The sequence below is a fragment of the Schistocerca cancellata genome, chromosome 2 (genome assembly GCF_023864275.1).
Source record: "Schistocerca cancellata isolate TAMUIC-IGC-003103 chromosome 2, iqSchCanc2.1, whole genome shotgun sequence".
NCBI lineage: Eukaryota > Metazoa > Arthropoda > Insecta > Orthoptera > Acrididae > Schistocerca > Schistocerca cancellata.
In genome coordinates, this window is record NC_064627.1 from 465444213 (window position 1) to 465464880 (window position 20668).

The 20668-nt window shown below is 44.8% G+C and overlaps 1 protein-coding gene across 1 annotated transcript in view; it reads right to left on the reverse strand.

The window, feature by feature from the left end:
• Positions 1–20668, reverse strand: part of LOC126155175 (proto-oncogene tyrosine-protein kinase receptor Ret-like) — a 241641-nt gene that overhangs the window by 42326 nt on the left and 178647 nt on the right. Inside the window, exons 13-14 of the mRNA XM_049916212.1 lie at positions 14383–14497; positions 2567–2756 (exon numbers count right to left, since the gene is read on the reverse strand). Coding sequence (XP_049772169.1) covers positions 2567–2756; positions 14383–14497 — 305 coding nt within the window. The remainder of the gene's footprint in view (positions 1–2566; positions 2757–14382; positions 14498–20668) is intronic.

Below are 20668 nucleotides of genomic sequence, written 5' to 3' on the forward strand. Positions count from 1 at the left end.
CACTTTAGAGTCCATGTTTATTCGACATGCTTTTCTTATTTTTGGTCCATACTACCGCCTCTCAAAATATAGAAAGCAAAGTTCTATCAGTAGAAGAAATGCGTCTGACAGTAGCGAACATGAACAAATGCTCATAGCTCTTATACATTTTAGAACCCACGTTTACTAGGCTTTTTTGTTGTTTAGTTTCATGGTGTCATCTCTGAAATTTTGTCGGTGGAATTCTGGTTCATCCTGTATGTTTTCGCTGTTACTTCATTATCATCTCGTGGTGTGGGATGTAACTTGTGTAATGATAGCTGCTGTTGGTTTCGTTTCAGCACTGAGAGAAGGATATACACCGACGAGCCAAAACATTATGGCCACCTCTTTAATAGCGTGTTGCTCCATTTTTCAAACATAGTACGGCAGCGATTCTGCTTGACACAGGTTCTATTAGGCCTCGGTAGGTTTCCAGAAGTATGTGGCACCGGATGTTCACTCATATGTCTCTAAATTCCCGCAAATTATGGAGCGGTGGTTTGTGGACACGTAGCTGGCGCCTGATGTGTGTTACAGTGGGCACATGTCAGGGACATTTGCTCGTTAAGACATCAATGAGTTCACGACCATGCTCCTCAAACCAATGCAGCACGATTCTGACCTTGTGTCGGAGTGTTATTCTGCTGAATGATATCATCACCATCAGAGAAGACTTCAACTATGAAGGGATGCAAATGTTCCGTAATCACGTTCACGTACTTCATTGCTGTCATGGTGTCTTCGAGTACTAACATAGATCCCACAGAAGCCAAACTCAATGTATCCCATTGTATAATTCTGCTCTCACTAGCCTACATCTGTGGCACGATGCACGTTTCAAGCAGCCACTCGCTTGGATGACGGCGTTTAAGGACCCAGGCATCCACTTGGTGTAACAAGAAATGCATTTCGTTTCTTACTCCACGGTGAAAACTCAGCGATGCAGTGCTCACTACACTGGTAACTGACGATGTCGTTGGGCCAGCACACAACACGTAGGGATTCTGTGACGTGTAGATCTATGTTCAATAACGGCGTTTGAATGGTGTGCTCTGAAACACCTGCGCCTGTACCAGCATTGTACTCTGATGTCAGACCTGCCACATATCGCTGCGTATTCTGGCTTACACAGTGTGCCATCCTGCGACCTCTATATTTTGTGATGAGACGTGCACGTCCAGTACCATACGGCCTACACGTTATTCCACCATCCTTCAACCACTTTCGATAGGTGTTCACGACAGTAGTACGCAGACAGCCGACAAACTTCACCGTTTCAGAATTTCTCATTTCCAGTCGCAGAGCCACAAAATGTATCTTTTGTCAAAATCGCTTATATCAGTGGATTTCCGCATTTGCGGCTCGTATCTTGGCTATCAGTGCCCATCTTCCGTCGTCATGTGCCTGCAACAATACCAGGAGGCATTCAACCTCGCGGTGGGCGGTGGTCATAATGTTTTGACTCATCAGTGTAGATACTGTACTGCTTGTATTCTCTGATATTGTTACACACTTTCCTATTTGGTCTTTTCTCCTTTGTGTCATTAGTCTCTACTGCTGGTTTGTCCATCTCTCTTCATACTTTAAAATTTTTTCTCATAGTGTTCAAGGTTCTAACATTTCGAGTCGGGAACATAATTCGTCAACCTCTTCCTCAAAGCGTAACGGAATCAATCAATACTTGCATATCTGAACTGTGACAGATAACCTACGGAAGTTTCTAAAAATATGGGATTGTCACGAGATTATTTTGATCACAGCACGTCATATGTATACACATTCCTTCGCCGTTAGTGAAATAGTTTTCGCACCAACATTCTGCACTACCGATGTTTCTATGTTTAGGAGCAGTTTCCTACCTCGAGGCAAGAGGGTGTCCTGCAGCGATCTCTAATCATCCGCCGTCTTTTTTAGAAAGCCGTTGACAAAATCATATTCGTACGTTGTGCCAGCAGTTTTCAGTTGTCATATCCCACAATTCTTATCCAAACGCTTAGGAATAACTGAAACAAAATCCGAAACATTTCGATTGTCAAGAAGTTGATTAGAGTCGATGGGCCTAATTACAAATGAAGCTTGTTATTACTAATCTGTGGAAAGAATAGCAAGCAGAGAAGGAGAGAAAATGTTTTGGGACTATTGATCAACAGAGAGACAATGTTAGCTCATTTACGCTGGGATGGGGATAAATGTAGGAAATGTGGGTTGATTGTGGCTTTATGGAAGGAACAAGTCAGTGAAATGTTTAGCAACATCAGTCTACTTTGGAGCCGGATAGCTAAGTATTGGAAAAGTTTTTTTGTCACATAATGTTGGACATTCGCACGACCGTTCTGAAACACCTTCTTCGGTGCCTCTGCACAACACTGACGTCACGGATTTCTGCCCTCCCTAGCCCTCGTCCGGTGTGACGCTGGCGGCGTCCGTGAGGAAATTGGACGAGGCCCCGCAATCAGCTTTTACGAGAGCCAGGACGGCCCCTGAGTCGGCCGTAGCCCCGCCGATTGAGCGAGCGGAGGAACAGCGCTGCGCAGCCGGCGCGTACCTGAGGGAGCCGTGCTCGGCGAACTCGATGATGAGGTAGAGCGGGCCGGCGGGCGAGGTGCAGGCGCCCAGCAGGCGCACCACGTGCGGGTGCGACACCGCCTTCAGCAGCTCGTACTCCGACAGCAGCGCCTGCTGCTCGCTGGCGCCCGCGCCCTCCTTCAGCGTCTTCACCGCCACCGTCGTCGCACCTGCCAGGCCGACATCAATCACTTGTTTCTAAATTACTGAAACTCAAACAACGGGAAGATTCCAAACAAAGAAGCAAATAAAAATGATAATAGACAAGCCAAATATGTCCTCAGAAGAAAAAAAGAGAGAACATGTGGACTAATTAAAAGAGCAGGAGAGGGTAAAACTACATGGAATCCAAGAGATTTCTACAAATCAGTTGCGTTCTTCAGAAACCGATATATACACTACTGGCCATTAAAATTGCTACACCAAGAAGAAATGCAGACGATGAACGTGTATTCATTGGACAAATATATTATACTATAATTGACATGTAATTACATTTTCACCCAATTTGGGTGCATAGATCCTGAGAAATCAGTACCTAGAACAATCACCTCTGGCCGTAATAATGGCCTTCATACGCCTGGGCATTGAGTCAAACAGAGCTTGGATGGTGTGTACAGGTACAGCTGCCCATGCAGCTTCAACACGATACCACAGTTCATCAAGAGTAGTGACTGGCGTATTGTGACGAGCCAGTTGCTCGCCCACCATTGACCAGACGTTTTCAATTGGTGAGAGATCTGGAAAATGAGAACAAGTGGTGACCGAGACGTGTAACCAATGGCACCCCTACCATCACGCCGGGTGATACGCCAGTATGGCGATAACGAATACACGCTTCCAATGCGCGTTCACCGCGATGTCACCAAACACGGATGCGACCATCATGATGCTGTAAACAGAACCCGGATTCATCCGAAAAAATGACGTTTTGCCATTCGTGCACCCAGGTTCGTCGTTGAGTACACCATCGCAGGCGCTCCTATCTGTGATGCAGCGTCAAGGGTAATCGCAGCCATGGTCTCCGCGCTGCTGGAAACGTCGTCGAACTGTTCGTGCAGATGGTTGTTGTCCTGAAAATGTGCCCATCTGTTGATTCCGGGATCGAGACGTGTTTGCGCGATCCGTTACAGCCATGCGGATAAGATGCCTGTCATCTCGACTGCTAGTGATACGAGGCCGCTGGGATCCAGCACGGCGTTCCGTATTACCCTCCTGAACCCACCGATACCATATTCTCCTGAACAGTCATTGGATCTCGGCCAACGCGAGCTGCAATGTCGCGATACGATAAACCGCAATCGCGATAGGCTACAATCCGACCTTTATCAAAGTAGGAAACGTGATGGTACGCATTTCTTCTCCTTGCACGAGGCATTACAACAGCGTTTCACCAGGCAACGCCGGTCAACTGCTGTTTGTGTATGAGAAATCGGTTGGAAACTTTCCGCGTGTCAGCACGTTGTAGGTGTCGCCACCGGCGGCAACCTTATGTGAATGCTCTGAAAAGCTAATCATTTGCATATCATAGCATCTTCTTCCGGTCGGTTAAATTTCGCGTCTGTAGCACGTCGTCTTTGAGGCGTAGCAATTTTAATGGCCAGTAGTGTATGTTACAGAAATACAGATTTGGAAAGAACAAAGGGTACGGGAATTTGGAAGGAATATTTTGAGGAGCTTCTAAATATTTAAGATGAAAGTACAGAAATGGAGGGACAGCATAAATATCAGAACGTAGATTCTTTAGTTGTATTGTCGACAATCAGAGAGACAATAAAAGCACTGTAAATACTAAACAACAACAAAGCTCTAGGGTGAGATGTAACAGCAACTAATCTACTTAACAAGGGAGGAGATACAGTTTGGAAACATATACACGAACTCGTGACCAACATTTGGGTCGAAGAAAGAATTTCAGACTTTAGACTGGATGCACAGAAGCGATAATGGTACGGCTCCATTAAAAGGGCGAAAAACAAGAATGTTGTACTTATAAAACCATCTCATTACTTAGAGCAGCCAACAAATCATGTTCCAAGACTCTCCAGAAAAAACTGGAAACATTTTTGACAGAAGTAATGGATGAAATACGCGCGGGATTTGTGAAGAATAGATACACCACTGGTCAGATATTTGTACTGAAACAAGCCGTATCAAAATAGTTGGAAATCAACAAAGCATTGGCAGTATTCTTTGTTGATTTCAAGGAAGCCTACGATAGTATACAGAAAAATGCTGTGAGAGAAAATGCTAAACTTTTGAAAAGCAACTAAGATTAAAAACGTTGTAAACGTTACACTGGAAGGCTCGAAAAAGATAGTGGAAATGGATGAAGAATACTGCAAGGTTTCTCATATAAAAACAGGAGTAAGCCAAGGAGATGGTATGTTGTCCCTCTTATTCAACATTATAATACAGTAGGCACTAGGTGCAACAAGAAAGGCAGATGAGTCAATTAGTTTAGGAATAAAAATAAGTTTCTCGGCTTTGCAGATGATGTATTACAAATCGCTGAAAATCTGGTATCCTGAATACACTAGCAAGAAAGCTAGCTAAAAAATCAAAGGACCATGGATTAGAGGTAAACAGAATTCAGGAGGGTGGAAATAAACTATAAAACAAAAATGCAGGAAGCGCTGCAGATTGAACTATATGTTTGAAGAAATAGGTGAGCTTAAATATCTGGCCATGCTAGCAAACAAAAGAAATTATGAGCGCCAAGAAATAGAAGCGAGGAACAAAGCGCCGTAGAGAGTGTTATACTCACTCAAAAATTTACTGACATTTAAAAAATTTTCTAGAGGAACCGAAATAAGGATATATAAAACTCTAATGAAACAAGTACACACGTCAAAAAAATTTTGCATCACCTTGGTTCCGAGAGTTCCGGAACCTGTACAGAAGATTGGAACAGAGATCAACATAAACATTGTTTCCGCCCTTTTATTGCTCATGAAAACCACACATTGTATGTTGTACCACCATTCAGCGAGACCTCCAGAGGTGATGGTCCAGAACGCTGCACACACCGCTACCTCTAATATCCAGTAGCACGTCCCCTTGCATTGATGCATGCCTGTATTCGCCGTGGCATACTATCCACAAGTTAATTAAGGCACTGTTGGTCCAGATTGTCCCACTTCTCAACGGCGATTCGACGTAGATCTCTCACTGTTGTTGATGGGACAGGTCGTCCATAAACAGCCCTTTTCAATCTATCCCAGGCATGTTCGATAGGCTTCATGTCTTTGAGAACATGCTGGCCACTCTAGTCAAGCGATGTCGTTATCCTGAAGGAAGTCATTCACAAGATGTGCACGATTGGGGCGCGAATTGTCGTCCATGAAGGTGAATGCCTCGCCAATATGCTGCCGATATGTTTGCACCACCGGTCGGAGGATCACATTCACACAACTTACAGCCGTTACGGCGCCTTCCATGACCACCAGCGGCGTTCGTCGGCCCCACATAGTGCCACACCAAAACAACAGGGAACCTCCACCTTGCTGCACTCGCTGGACAGTGTGTCTAAGGCGCTCAGCTTAACTGGGTTGTCTCCAAACACGTCTCCGACCATAGTCTGGTTGAAGACATATGCGACACCCATCGGTGAAGAGAACATGATACCAATCCTGAGCGGTCCATTCGGCATGTTGTTGGATCCATGGTCCAAAAAGGTCCAAAAATGGACCTCGCCATGGACGTCGGGAGTGAAGTTGCGCATCATGCAGCCTATTGCGCACAGTTTGAGTCGTAACACGACGTCCTGTGTCTGCACGAAAACCATTATCAACATGGTGGCGTTGCTGTCAGAGTTCCTCCAAGCCATAATTCGTAAGTAGCGGTCATCCACTGCAGTAATAGCCCTTGGGCGGGCTGAGCGAGACATGTCATCGACAGTTCCTATCTCTCTGTATTTCCTCCTTTTCCGAACATCTCTTTGGTTCACTCCGAGGCGCCTGGACACTTCATTTGTTGAGAGCCCTTCCTGGCACAAAGTAACAATGCGGACACGATCGAGCCGCGGCATCGACCGTCTAGACATGATTGAACTACAGACAACACGTGCCGTGTACCTCCTTCCTGGTAGAATGACTGGAACTGATCAGCTGTCGGACCCCTCCGTCTAATAGGCGCTGTTCATGCATGGTTGTTTACATCATTGGGAGGGTTTAGTGATATCTCTGAACACTCAAAGGGACTGTGTCTGTGACACAATATCCACAGTCAACGTCTATCTTCAGGAGTTCTGGGAACTGTGGTGATGCAAAACTTTTTTTGATGTGTGTGTTACTTTATCGGACAGAACTATGAAGAACAGATAAGAGTACAAAGAGAAAGAGAAAGGATTTTGAAAACAAAATCCTGTGAAAAATATTTCGAGTAGCCTATAAACGTGGAGAATGGCGAATGAGGAAGAACAAAGCGCTCAGGGAGATATACAATGAGCCTGATACTATTGCGGAAGCCACGACAAGGAGACGTCCGTGGCCATAGGAGAAGAAAGGATCAAGATTGGGAGAAGTGGCAGAGAAGAAAGATGGAGAGACTAGATACTCAAGGATCTTCATATACACTCCTGGAAATGGAAAAAAGAACACATTGACACCGGTGTGTCAGACCCACCATACTTGCTCCGGACACTGCGAGAGGGCTGTACAAGCAATGATCACACGCACGGCACAGCGGACACACCAGGAACCGCGGTGTTGGCCGTCGAATGGCGCTAGCTGCGCAGCATTTGTGCACCGCCGCCGTCAGTGTCAGCCAGTTTGCCGTGGCATACGGAGCTCCATCGCAGTCTTTAACACTGGTAGCATGCCGCGACAGCGTGGACGTGAACCGTATGTGCAGTTGACGGACTTTGAGCGAGGGCGTATAGTGGGCATGCGGGAGACCGGGTGGACGTACCGCCGAATTGCTCAACACGTGGGGCGTGAGGTCTCCACAGTACATCGATGTTGTCGCCAGTGGTCGGCGGAAGGTGCACGTGCCCGTCGACCTGGGACCGGACCGCAGCGACGCACGGATGCACCCCAAGACCGTAGGATCCTACGCAGTGCCGTAGGGGAGCGCACCGCCACTTCCCAGCAAATTAGGGACACTGTTGCTCCTGGGGTATCGGCGAGGACCATTCGCAACCGTCTCCATGAAGCTGGGCTACGGTCCCGCACACCGTTAGGCCGTCTTCCGCTCACGCCCCAACATCGTGCAGCCCGCCTCCAGTGGTGTCGCGACAGGCGTGAATGCAGGGACGAATGGAGACGTGTCGTCTTCCGCGATGAGAGTCGCTTCTGCCTTGGTGCCAATGATGGTCGTATGCGTGTTTGGCGCCGTGCAGGTGAGCGCCACAATCAGGACTGCATACGACCGAGGCACACAGGGCCAACACCCGGCATCATGGTGTGGGGAGCAATCTCCTACACTGGCCGTTCACCACTGGTGATCGTCGAGGGGACACTGAATAGTGCACGGTACATCCAAACCGTCATCGAACCCATCGTTCTACCATTCCTAGACCGGCAAGGGAACTTGCTGTTCCAACAGGACAATGCACGTCCGCCTGTATCCCGTGCCACCCAACGTGCTCTAGAAGGTGTAAGTCAACTACCCTGGTCAGCAAGATCTCCGGATCTGTCCCCCATTGAGCATGTTTGGGACTGGATGAAGCGTCGTCTCACGCGGTCTGCACGTCCAGCACGAACGCTGGCCAACTGAGGCGCCAGGTGGAAATGGCATGGCAAGCCGTTCCACAGGACTACATCCAGCATCTCTACGATCGTCTCCATGGGAGAATAGCAGCCTGCATTGCTGCGAAAGGTGGATATACACTGTACTAGTGCCGACATTGTGCATGCTCTGTTGCCTGTGTCTATGTGCCTGTGGTTCTGTCAGTGTGATCATGTGATGTATCTGACCCCAGGAATGTGTCAATAAAGTTTCTCCTTCCTGGGACAATGAATTCACGGTGTTCTTATTTCAATTTCCAGGAGTGTAGTTGGAGCGAGGGAAGAAGAGGCCAAGTACAGGGAGGAGGCTATTTGAAAAGGCCAAAAACCGACTGCGGTTTTTGGGGTCAGGAGACCAAGCACCGAGCGAGGTGGTGCAGTAGTTAGCAGACTGGACTTGCATTCGGGAAAACGACGGTTCAAAACCCCGTTCGGCCAGCCAGACTAAGGTTTCCCGTGGTTTCCCTAATTCTTATAAAGCAAAAGAGAGGGACAATTCCTTTTAAAAGGACTACTCCTTCCTTCCGTAATCCGAGAATGTGCTCCATCTCTAATGATCTCGTTGTCGACGGGACATTTAACTCTACTTCCCCCTCCATTCTCCCCTCCGACTCAAGGGACTAAGTGAGTAAGCAAACAGCATTCTATATCGTTGGACAGTTAGACGCCACCCTAAAAAAATTTACTACTTTTCGTTAGCAATAGCTTAATCTCATAATTTTTTGGGCACACTCCACATCTGACTGTAGATTTTTATATCATGCACACTTTTATCACAATGTAATTTGAATGAAAGGTGATTTAAATATTCATCGTGACATGAGAACATTTCCTTATTGCATAGGAATTATATGAGCGCTTTTTGAAGTCCGATCGGTGGCAAACACAGAACCACGGTGAAAATCTGATGCCGGTTGGTGTGGCCGTGCGGTTCTAGGCGCTTCAGTCTGTAACCGCGCGACCGCTCTGGTCGAAGGTTCGAAACCTGCCTCGGGCATGGATGTGTGTGATGTCCTTAGGTTAGTTAGGTTTAAGTAGTTCTAAGTTCTAGAGGACTGATGACTTCAGATTTTGAGTCCAATAGTGCTCAGAGCCATTTGAACCATTTTGAAAATCCGATGTTTTGCGATTTGCGTAGTGTCTCTAGTACGCCCGTCCATCACGTCACGTGGCACTTGTCCGTTCTGAGCACGTAAACATGTCTAGAAGAATAGCGCCTCCTGCCAAGTGTGAAGTGAGTGTTGCAATTTGATTGCTTTATGCTGAGGGGTGCAATGCAACTGAAAATCGTAGATGAATGAGTAATGTGGACGGTGAAACTTTCATGAATGACAGCAAAGTGCGGCAATAGTACAGGAACCTGGAAGCATGACGTACAAGACATTCACGTTGCATTCGGTCAGGAATGGGCCACCTTATTCGGCGAGAGGATCAGGCGATTCGAAAAAAACGTCGATTCAGAATTTTTGTGTTGATGATTCGTTTTCCAAAATTTCAAGGTCAGCTCTCTATACTATCGTAAGTGAGAGATTTCAGTACCGAAAACTCTGTGCCAGATGGGTTACCAAGCTGGTGAGCGACAATCATAAAACAAAGCGAGTGGACGCCGCCTTAACGGTTCTCCAGCGCTACCAATGATGAAGGAGCAGATTTTTTGAACAGAATTATCACAGGGAACGAGACATAGGTCCATTTCGAAAATGGAAAAACAAAAGAGCAATTCAGACAGTGGGTACATTCGCAATTCCCAAGTAAATAAAGAAATGCAAGCGAACCTTTTTCATCAGAAATTGTATGGCCAGTGTGTTCTGGGACTGAAAAGGAGTTTTTTGCTGGTGAGATTCATAGAACGTCGCTAGACCATCGCTGCAGCCTAATACAGCGCGACTCTTTAGAAGAAGCGAAGAGGAATGTTGTCATCATTGTTCTTGACAATGTTCGGCCGTACACAACAGCTGCAACAAAGACGCACCTCCAACGTTTTCGGTGGGAAGTGATTGATAACCCAACACGCAGCACGGACATGGCTCGCTCACATTTTTAGTCCTTTGCTCACATGAACACTAGTTACGAGGACAGCATTTTGACATAGACAACAATGTGCAGACCAGCTTAGAGAAATAGGCGTCTGCCCTCTACGATGAGGATATTGGAAAGTTGGTAGCACGCTACGACAAACGTCTAATATTTAGAGAAGTAGTTGCCAGGTGTAGCTAATACTGCAAATAAATCATTTTCGATTTTCACTGCTGTGTTCATTTGCGACGTCTCGAGGGTATAGTTGAAACACTCTGAAGATCTGTCTCGTAGCGGTCGTCCGTGATCACCAACACTTGCAGATCACCGCTGCCTGAAAATTACGTACCCGAGGAGATTGCAGCAGCACTACGCGCTGTTTGCTGGAGGAGACTCGGAGCGCGCGCGCTAACGTCAACAACACTTTCAATTCGCGCCTTACACTCCCCAAACAAACACGACACGAAACAAATGAACACCACATAGACACAACAAAACGTGAAATGGTGGCAGAAACTCTGTGCTTGGCTGACAAACCACATAAAATGTGCGTGTAACGACAGCAGCAGAAGCTTGTTAACGGGACACAAGCAAAGAAAAAAGACAACAACATCAAAAACCGCAACTAACACACTAAATAACGCGATATATAGCGATTCCCAGTCGGAAATGCACAATAAACAGAAAACAAATTGCGTTTCGTTGTTTGTAGATGCCAAGCCGCAGACTGCATGATACACATTATGTGAGGTATGTAAACATATATATATATATATATATATATATATATATATATATATATATATATATATACACTCCTGGAAATGGAAAAAAGAACACATTGACACCGGTGTGTCAGACCCACCATACTTGCTCCGGACACTGCGAGAGGGCTGTACAAGCAATGATCACACGCACGGCACAGCGGACACACCAGGAACCGCGGTGTTGGCCGTCGAATGGCGCTAGCTGCGCAGCATTTGTGCACCGCCGCCGTCAGTGTCAGCCAGTTTGCCGTGGCATACGGAGCTCCATCGCAGTCTTTAACACTGGTAGCATGCCGCGACAGCGTGGACGTGAACCGTATGTGCAGTTGACGGACTTTGAGCGAAGGCGTATGGTGGGCATGCGGGAGGCCGGGTCGATGTACCGCCGAATTGCTCAACACGTGGGGCGTGAGGTCTCCACAGTACATCGATGTTGTCGCCAGTGGTCGGCGGAAGGTGCACGTGCCTGTCGACTGGGACCGGACCGCAGCGACGCACGGATGCACGCCAAGACCGTAGGATCCTACGCAGTGCCGTAGGGGACCGCACCGCCACTTCCCAGCAAATTAGGGACACTGTTGCTCCTGGGGTATCGGCGAGGACCATTCGCAACCGTCTCCATGAAGCTGGGCTACGGTCCCGCACACCGTTAGGCCGTCTTCCGCTCACGCCCCAACATGGTGCAGCCCGCCTCCAGTGGTGTCGCGACAGGCGTGAATGGAGGGACGAATGGAGACGTGTCGTCTTCAGCGATGAGAGTCGCTTTTGCCTTGGTGCCAATGATGGCCGTATGCGTGTTTGGCGCCGTGCAGGTGAGCGCCACAATCAGGACTGCATACGACCGAGGCACACAGGGCCAACACCCGGCATCATGGTGTGGGGAGCGATCTCCTACACTGGCCGTACACCACTGGTGATCGTCGAGGGGACACTGAATAGTGCACGGTACATCCAAACCGTCATCGAACCCATCGTTCTACCATTCCTAGACCGGCAAGGGAACTTGCTGTTCCAACAGGACAATGCACGCCCGCATGTATCCTGTGCCACCCAACGTGCTCTAGAAGGTGTAAGTCAACTACTCTGGCCAGCAAGTTCTCCGGATCTGTCCCCCATTGAGCATGTTTGGGACTGGATGAAGCGTCGTCTCACGCAGTCTGCACGTCCAGCACGAACGCTGGTCCAACTGAGGCGCCAGGTGGAAATGGCATGGCAAGCCGTTCCACAGGACTACATCCAGCATCTCTACGATCGTCTCCACGGGAGAATAGCAGCCTGCATTGCTGCGAAAGGTGGATATACACTGTACTAGTGCCGACATTGTGCATGCTCTGTTGCCTGTGTCTATGTGCCTGTGGTTCTGTCAGTGTGATCATGTGATGTATCTGACCCCAGGAATGTGTCAATAAAGTTTCCCCTTCCTGGGACAATGAATTCACGGTGTTCTTATTTCAATTTCCAGGAGTATATATATATATATATCGACATTATTTCCAAATTAATACAAAACCAAAATCTTTAAACATATCGTACATGGACAACATGTAATGCCTAAACTCCGTGACATATGTCTCAACGTTCTACTGCTGTGGAAACTACTTTAACATACTTAGCACTTAAAATCGCTTCGTTTTCAAATGTCAATATTTTTTAGACGTATAACCTATATGTGAGGTTAACATGTAACAATAATTGTGAAAAAAAAACCCTGTAGATACTACATAAATTGCTGAAACATGTCTAGGTGAAACAAAACTATAAAAACAGTGTCTTGCACATGACGGAATTCCTCTCCAGGTTTCTGTTTAGTTTCGTGAGGCTTTGTCTTTCATTTTCTGATTGCCTTGAGCCTAAGCCCACACACGTTCTAAGGCAGGGCCAGCCTCATGCGTGCAGTGTTTGTGGGCCGCAGGTAATCATTAGAGATGAATGGGAATGGCAGAGGAAGGAGATGAGAGTTCTCAGGTCGCATAAGCGGCGGGCACTGCGTATTTGCTATGAAATGACGTTGCAGTATCAAACAGAAAGAATGTAAAGATTTAATTGACAATGAAAGAGCAAAAACTTACAATAATCGACAGATAGGATTCTGTACATTACAAAGCACTTTGTGCTCAATTTGTAGTCATGAAGGACGTGAAGAAATTGATGGTACGAATAGTGAAATTTCTGAAGCGGTATGCATTATTGCATTGTCAGTTGCAACAGTTTACAGTGGAACTGAACGAAGAGTATGGAGATTCCGCATATTGCTGTAACGTCAAGGGGCATGTCTGGAACGATTTTTCGACTTAAAACTCGCTATTGTTGAATTTATGAAGGAAAAAGGAGTCCAGGAACGAAAACTAGGAAATCCAGAATGGAGTGCAGATTTCGCATTTTAAGTGGGCTTGACCGCGCATAGTAAGACATCGCAAGGTAACTTCTTTCTAATTTGATGTGGACACACTTAAAAAGAAAATCGCGTTTTAGAAGGGACACATTCTGACAAAGACAGTCTTGTTTGCTAATTTCACTGGCGTTAACGAACACGCGAAGTCTGGAGAATTCGTTGTGGTCTTGAAAGGATTACAAGAAAAATTTCATAAAGATTTTGAGCACACTGTCAACCTTACACCAGTTTCCCAACTGTTTCCGAGACCGTTTGCCGTTGCAGTTGAAAGCGTCACTATGCATGTGCTGATGTAACTGACTGACCTGCGAGGTAATTCTCGTCTTAATGACAAATCTTTTTACCTTAAAACTGTCCAGAACGTCTACATTGCTTTCCTCAGGCAGAGTTTCCTATCTCCATAACGAAGCTGCAAAAGTGCTACAATATTTCGATCGAAATATTTGTGTGAAATACCATTTCTCGACTATGAAACTAAATAAATCAAAATTTTGTGGCAACATGAGTGCAAAAATCAGTGAAATAGACTGCGTTTTTTTGTGTACCAACGATCTGTACCAGGTAAAAATTATATTATGTCTTCAGCGCGCCAAAAATAATTAAATAATACTGACAATTTGTTTTGTTTGTGACCTATGTGGTTGAGAAATGTGAAATATAAAACGAAGTAGTATGCAGTGCAAGTGGTCTGCCGTTTAAATGTGGCGCGTTCGCAGTTTTCCCCTCTGCCTCCTCCTCGCGGTCAGAGAGCGTGACGTGGCGGTGGAGACAACGTGAAGCGAGGCTGGGCGCTTTCGCACCCTTGCCCGGGAACGGCCTTCCCTGGTCTAAGGTATACAGGAGCTGCAAACGTTGTTTGATCAATCTGTGAGCTGCCGCATCTTTGTCTCACCCGTGACGCCGGCGATGTCGATGGCCCTGGCGCGCAGCACGCGGCCGAACTCTCCCTCCCCCAGCGTCTTCTCCAGCAGCAGGCGAGAGCGCGGGAACTCCCACTGCGGGTCCACCTGCAGCACAGCCGTCACACTTACTGGAGGCTGCTGCCTGGTAATCATCTCACACACTTTCACATGTACAACAAGCATAAATTCAGTTAGATGTAGGTAACAGTGATAATGATACAGAATTACTGGCTTTACTCTCACCAATACGATATTTATTAGCTCTTACAGCAAAGTGGAAGAAACAAGATGTTAACTAGATAATTTTGATCTCCATATATTTCCTATGAAGCTGATAAAAGTGCATAGCGATGTATTTTTAACTCAAATATTGGTAACCAGTACATTCGATATACTTTTTGTTCCACAGAACCATTGTGAGCGGATCTACATCTGCATTGATACTCTGTAAGTCACACTTAAGAGCCTGTAATATGGTTCATCGAACCACCTTCACAATAATTGTGTATTATTCCACTCTCCAACAGCGTGCAGAAAAAATGAACACGTATCTCTTTCCGTGCGAGCTCTGATTTCCCTTATTTTATTATGATGATCGTTTCTTCCTATGTAGGTCGGCGTCAACAAAGTATTTTCATCTTCATAGGAGAAAACTAGTGATCGAAATTTCTTGAGAATATCCCGCTGCATGACCATACTATAGTTGTATTATTACTAATTACAGTAACTGTAGGTTATGCCCTAAGCTATATACTATTTATTGCCTATACAAACCGAAATATACTTCACGGACATTTAACTGAAACCATCTGAACAACATTACCAACCACGCCTACGTTTTAATGACGTCCACCCCAAGTTCTGTATCATGTCCGTCACGTGACTGTATGACATCTATGATGCTGCAACTATTTCCTTCGTGGGGTTTGCTCGATTCCTCTCTCGGGTAGAATGTTTCTGGCACGGTTGCCTCGACTGTTGTCGAAGAGCGCTACTGACCCTTCCCTCCCGCCTCCCTGTCACGTTACTTCAAGCCCCCAGTGAGCGCAGCATCTGATACATGTAGCGTCTCCTGGCCAATCGTCATAAAAAGCGTGTGACAGATTTTTTTCCGTGAGTGTAAGACCAGTTAACATGTATCGATATAGTGCCACGCGCACGGCGAAACAGAAATAATTTAAACACAAATACGCATGACCAAGTGAACCAATAAAGCAAGACTGTGTAAACATTTCACGAATATATTATGTGTGTATGTAGAACATTGATAATTATTTGACGTTTTATGCACTTTTTAACTTTGAATCCATGACATATTATTATCTTTGACAATCGTATTCTTGTTAAATGAATTAGTGATTATGATCTGTGCCTCAGATAAAAAGGAAAATTCAGTACATGTATAAATAGTAAAAAGCATTTTAATAATTTCTCTGTTATCTTTGGGTTTCGTTACGAGTAACACTTGCATGTTAAGCAAATGTATATGCTGGCCGTGAGTCTTTTGTTCATGAAGCTTGAGATCCGAAATTAGGCGAGTTGTTGTAAAAAGGTGTGGAAAATTAATACATTTTTGTTTTAATATATAGAGTTTGAGCAAATATGTTTTTAAAATAATTTGTAAAATTGCCAGCCATTCGTCCCGTAAATAATTTACACATTTTCAGCATTTAATTTAGCGGAAGCCGCTGTACCAATCTGCGAGGGCAACGGCACTCCCTCCTAACAATGTACGAAAATATCCGACTAGGCGAACTATTCCCGATATTCGACCGTTTTTGTCTCTATTTATCGGCTATCAGCATAGTCGGCTATTTCTTTATCGCTATTAATTTGAACGTTCCCGGGTAATGAAAGAGAAACGACTTTTGTAAGATTTACACTAAAACTAATTACGTTGACAATTCGATCCAAACTTAACTTTTACAAGCATAGTTGTTTCGTAGTGAGAGTGCATGACGAATACAACCATGTCATTGTCTATTTTATGCTATTAAAAACTCACAAAATCGTTAGGTAAAATTTACAAAAACGTCAATTTTATAATTTCGAAGTGATCGACTAAGCTGATGTCATAATAAGGTTAGTCAATGAAAGCCAGAAAGATCGGATGCAGGAAATAATTTGTAATAATTCGTATAGTCCCTAATTTTTGTACATTCGTAGGAGGGAGTACCATCAACAACATACTGTAAGAGATTTTGATCGGTGGGGGGTTGAGTGTGTGGTCACTTTAGTAAAGTTTCTTGAATAAGTCGAAAACTGCGGCCACCAGCTGAAACGTGTCCTAGAACAAATTTTAACTACGGTACATTTTCTACAAAAAGGTCCTGTTCATTTTTTTAATGAAAAACTGTTAGTTTTCGCTTTGCGAGCGTGAGAATATGAAACTTCGCGTGTGGTTTTTGAAGAACAGAAATAACATTGCAGGCTGCATAAAATGACATCGGTAGGGGTAGCTAAATCAGCCTGTGTGATTATTACTGCATAGTCTTATGCTACCTTAGAGTGTTGTGTTAAACTATTGTTGAAAAAATTCTGTCTAAGGGAGAAGGTTACTGTTTTCTTACAAATGTATAGACGAAGACATGCATGGATACGTGAACCGTTATTTCAGGCAAATTCTGAGGCGAAACAATGCTTTCTACTTGTTTATGTAGTGGAAAACAGGACTTTTATTTGAACACTTTACCTTTTTCCTGTTAAACACCACCATGTCTTTTTCGGTGTCAATTTCGTGGTGGTAATGATTCTTTCGACTTATCTAATATGGTAGATAATTTCAGAAAAGTATCCGAAAGAAACAAGTAAGTGCAATAAAAATTAAACAGAGACACACAAACTGTACGCAGCCATATAAAAATTATTATGAACATCGAAAAATACGAAAACTATAAAAGATGGTTAAAGGATAGATCACTTCAATTATAGATTATATTTAAGGTAAACAGTAAAGAAACTCTTTTTTGTAAGTATTATATCATCTTTATTTTTTAAACTCTTTACTTACTCTGGGAAGCCACCGGTATCAACGACGAATAATTCACAGTTCTTCTACATATTTTTCATCGTTTTTATGCTAGAACTGAATTACATTTTATTTATTGATAAAATTAAAGCTGATAATGTTTCTTCAGTATAATTAATAATTTTAACCAAGTAATCTGCGAAGACTCGGTAGCTTTCACAACTTTTTAATAGAGTTCTTGTGAACAAGTTTTAGTCCAGTGTCCGAATGGGGGCAATAGCTTTAAAGCAGGACATTCAGTCGCCACACACTTCATAATTTTTTACTGCTCTCTCTATCCAGTCGCCCGTCTTCAAGTACTTCTTCTTCTTCCTCTTCTTTCCTTCAAGATTCATTTCCACTTAATGCAGATGCAGATTATGAGCTCCTTTTCCTTCTTCAAACCTTCCACTAAGTAGTTTTTTTTTCTTTTTGAGTGTGGTCTGCAATACTATTATTTACTTTGTTGTGCCACGCTTCAATGACATCCGTCGTTGGGTGGATTTTTCCGTATCATTTCTACACGACGATGGGAATATCACCATTGTGTAGGCAAGTATACACAAAGAAGTCAAAAAACTGAGGGAGCCTTTCGTTATCAGGAGTTTGCGCATGAATCTAAACTCAGCCATTACTTACATCCGCTGGATTTACAGATGCCAGCGCTGCACACATGCTGAGGTGAAGTCTTAAATCTTCGAGATACTGAATTTTTGTCTAGAAGGTGATAGATTAGAGGACGGGATAGACATTTTTAATGGAAGGAACGAAAAAGAAATCTTGAAAAAGTCTTCCATTTTTAGGAGTGTAACATTTAAGAGCTGCAGCCAGCAGTTTTCACAAATCTACACCATAAATGAATGCGGAATTAGAAGGCTCCAGCGGTGAAATAAAAATTCTTCCTATAGTATGTACCCTGCTCTCATTAAGAAGGACGTCACCTATGTTAGCGTGTTTTGTCTGATTAAACAAGCGGTTTATTTACCAGTAGTGCAAAAGAAAAGTTAATGACGATATTTACGCAGCTGCGATGTTGGCCCTTAAAAAGTTTTCCTATCAAATGAAATAAGTGGGTGTTATTTCCATATGAAGATCAATTTCAATGCAGTTCTTGGGCTATTGTGGGTTTTCCACGCTTGACGCCACTAATAACGCAAGGTGCTTTTCATATTTGTCTGAGTGAGGTATAACAAAAAAGAGTCCTCAGTTCATCCACATATATCTCTGATAAGGGCGCAACACTGGACCATCGAAGACATATGTATTTGTAATAATCAGGCGGGAGCGACCTCTCACGTCACTTGAGCAGCGCATCCGTGTTAATCAGGCGGGAACGATCGACAAATCTCCGGTGTCCGCAATTATTTACACAATCTAAGGCTTTTACGTAATCTATAAAGGCTAAATGCGTTCCTGCCTTACATTCGCACCTTCTCTCTGTTAACTGCTTCGAACGTTAACTGCTCAGTATAACTTACTGGGTACAATAGTACCCAGTAAGTGCGATCAGTAAGCCAGTCATTGAGCGATTCACATCTCCCTGTCAGAAACGGTCCAGGACATTCTTTTTTTAAAAAATAGAAAATTGCATTTACCAAGTAACTGCATTTACTCCTATCGAAGTAGTCCCCTCGGCCATCTATATACAGTTGTCAACGTTTCTGGAGGTCTTGGAAGCAAGCAAGGGAATTTTCAACTGCTATGCCTCTGAGCCCATTTGTTATAGTACGCTGGATCTTTGCAATGCCTTGATGAAGCTTTTCAGTCAGCCGCCCTTTAACTTGTGGAAACAAGAAAAAAAGTCGCAAGGCGCGAGAGGTCAGGCGAGTACAGCGGATGTGGGATGTCTGGCCAGATACTCGGTAACAGATGGTGTTGCATTGTGATGGTCCTCAGAATGCCACAAATCATGGCGGCGACGTCGGATTGCCTGTCACAAAGGTTTCAGGACTTCGATGTAAAGAGTTTGGTTCACTGTTTGACCTAGACGAATGTAATCACGGAGAAGTAATCATTTATTATCAAAGAATGCGATCAACTTTGTCTTTGTTCCCGTGGGTTGTCACTTGAGTTTTTTCGAGACTGGCGATGCAGAACTCCGCCATTCAGCAATATAACGCTTCGTGTGAGGCTCATACTGGTAGCACCAACTTTCTTCTCCACCAATTATCTTCGACAGAAATGAGGTATCACGTCTGGTTCTGTCCAGTAGTTCCGCAGGAATTCTTCGTATTTCCTCTTGCTGTTCGTCTATTAGTGTGTGAGGGATGAGTTTTGCATTTAGTTTCCGTTTCCCTGAATCTTCGCGTAAAATCTTATGACACACATCAGTATTCAAATTAAGTTCTTTCGGTATCGCACGCACAATTACATGACGGTCTTCTTTCAGTAACTGCCTTATACGCTCCACGTTTGCATCGGTATGTGCTGTAGATGGGTGACGAGCTCTGGGATAGTCTTGCAGCGAATCTCTGCCTCGATGAATCCTTTTGTGCTACTCGAAAGCACGACTTCTTGAAAGTGCCTCGCCTGCATATGCTTGCGTAATCATTGTCCACGTTTCACTAGCGGTTTTCCCGAGCTTAACGCAGAACTCTTAGCTTACAATCAGCATCCATTGTGTCACCGTAACTAATGAGCCAAGAACCCAATCGGGGTGTTGCTAAGCACAGCCCTGTCACCTAGTGAGTTTGCGCGGGAACGTGGCCAAGGTCATTTCGAAGACGCACATACACCAGGTAACATAAAAACAATTTCTTTTACTTTTTAGTGTAGCAAACTCGTAAATAATTGAAACTGCGTGCCGGGCCGAGACTCGAACTCACGACCTTTGCCATTCGCCGGCAAGTGCTCTACCAACTGAGGTACCCAAGCACGACTCACGCGTCGTCCTTACAGCTTTACTTCTACCAGTACCTCGTCTCCTTCCTTCCAAACTTTACAGAAGTTCTCCTGCGAACATTGCAGAACTATCACTCCTGAAAGAAAGGATATTGCGGAGACATGGCTTAGCCACAGCCGGGGGGATGTTTCCAGAATGAGATTTTCACTCTGCAGCGGAGTGTGCGCTGATATGAAACTTCCTGCCAGGTTAAAACTGACTGGTCGTGAGTCGTGCTTGCGTAGCTCAGCTGGTAGAACACTTGCCCGCGAAAGGCTAAGGTCCCGAGTTCGAGTCTCGGCCCGGCACACAGTTTTAATGTGCCAGGAAGTTTCATACCAGCGCACACTCCACTGCAGAGTGAAAATCTCATTCTGGTCTCGTAAAT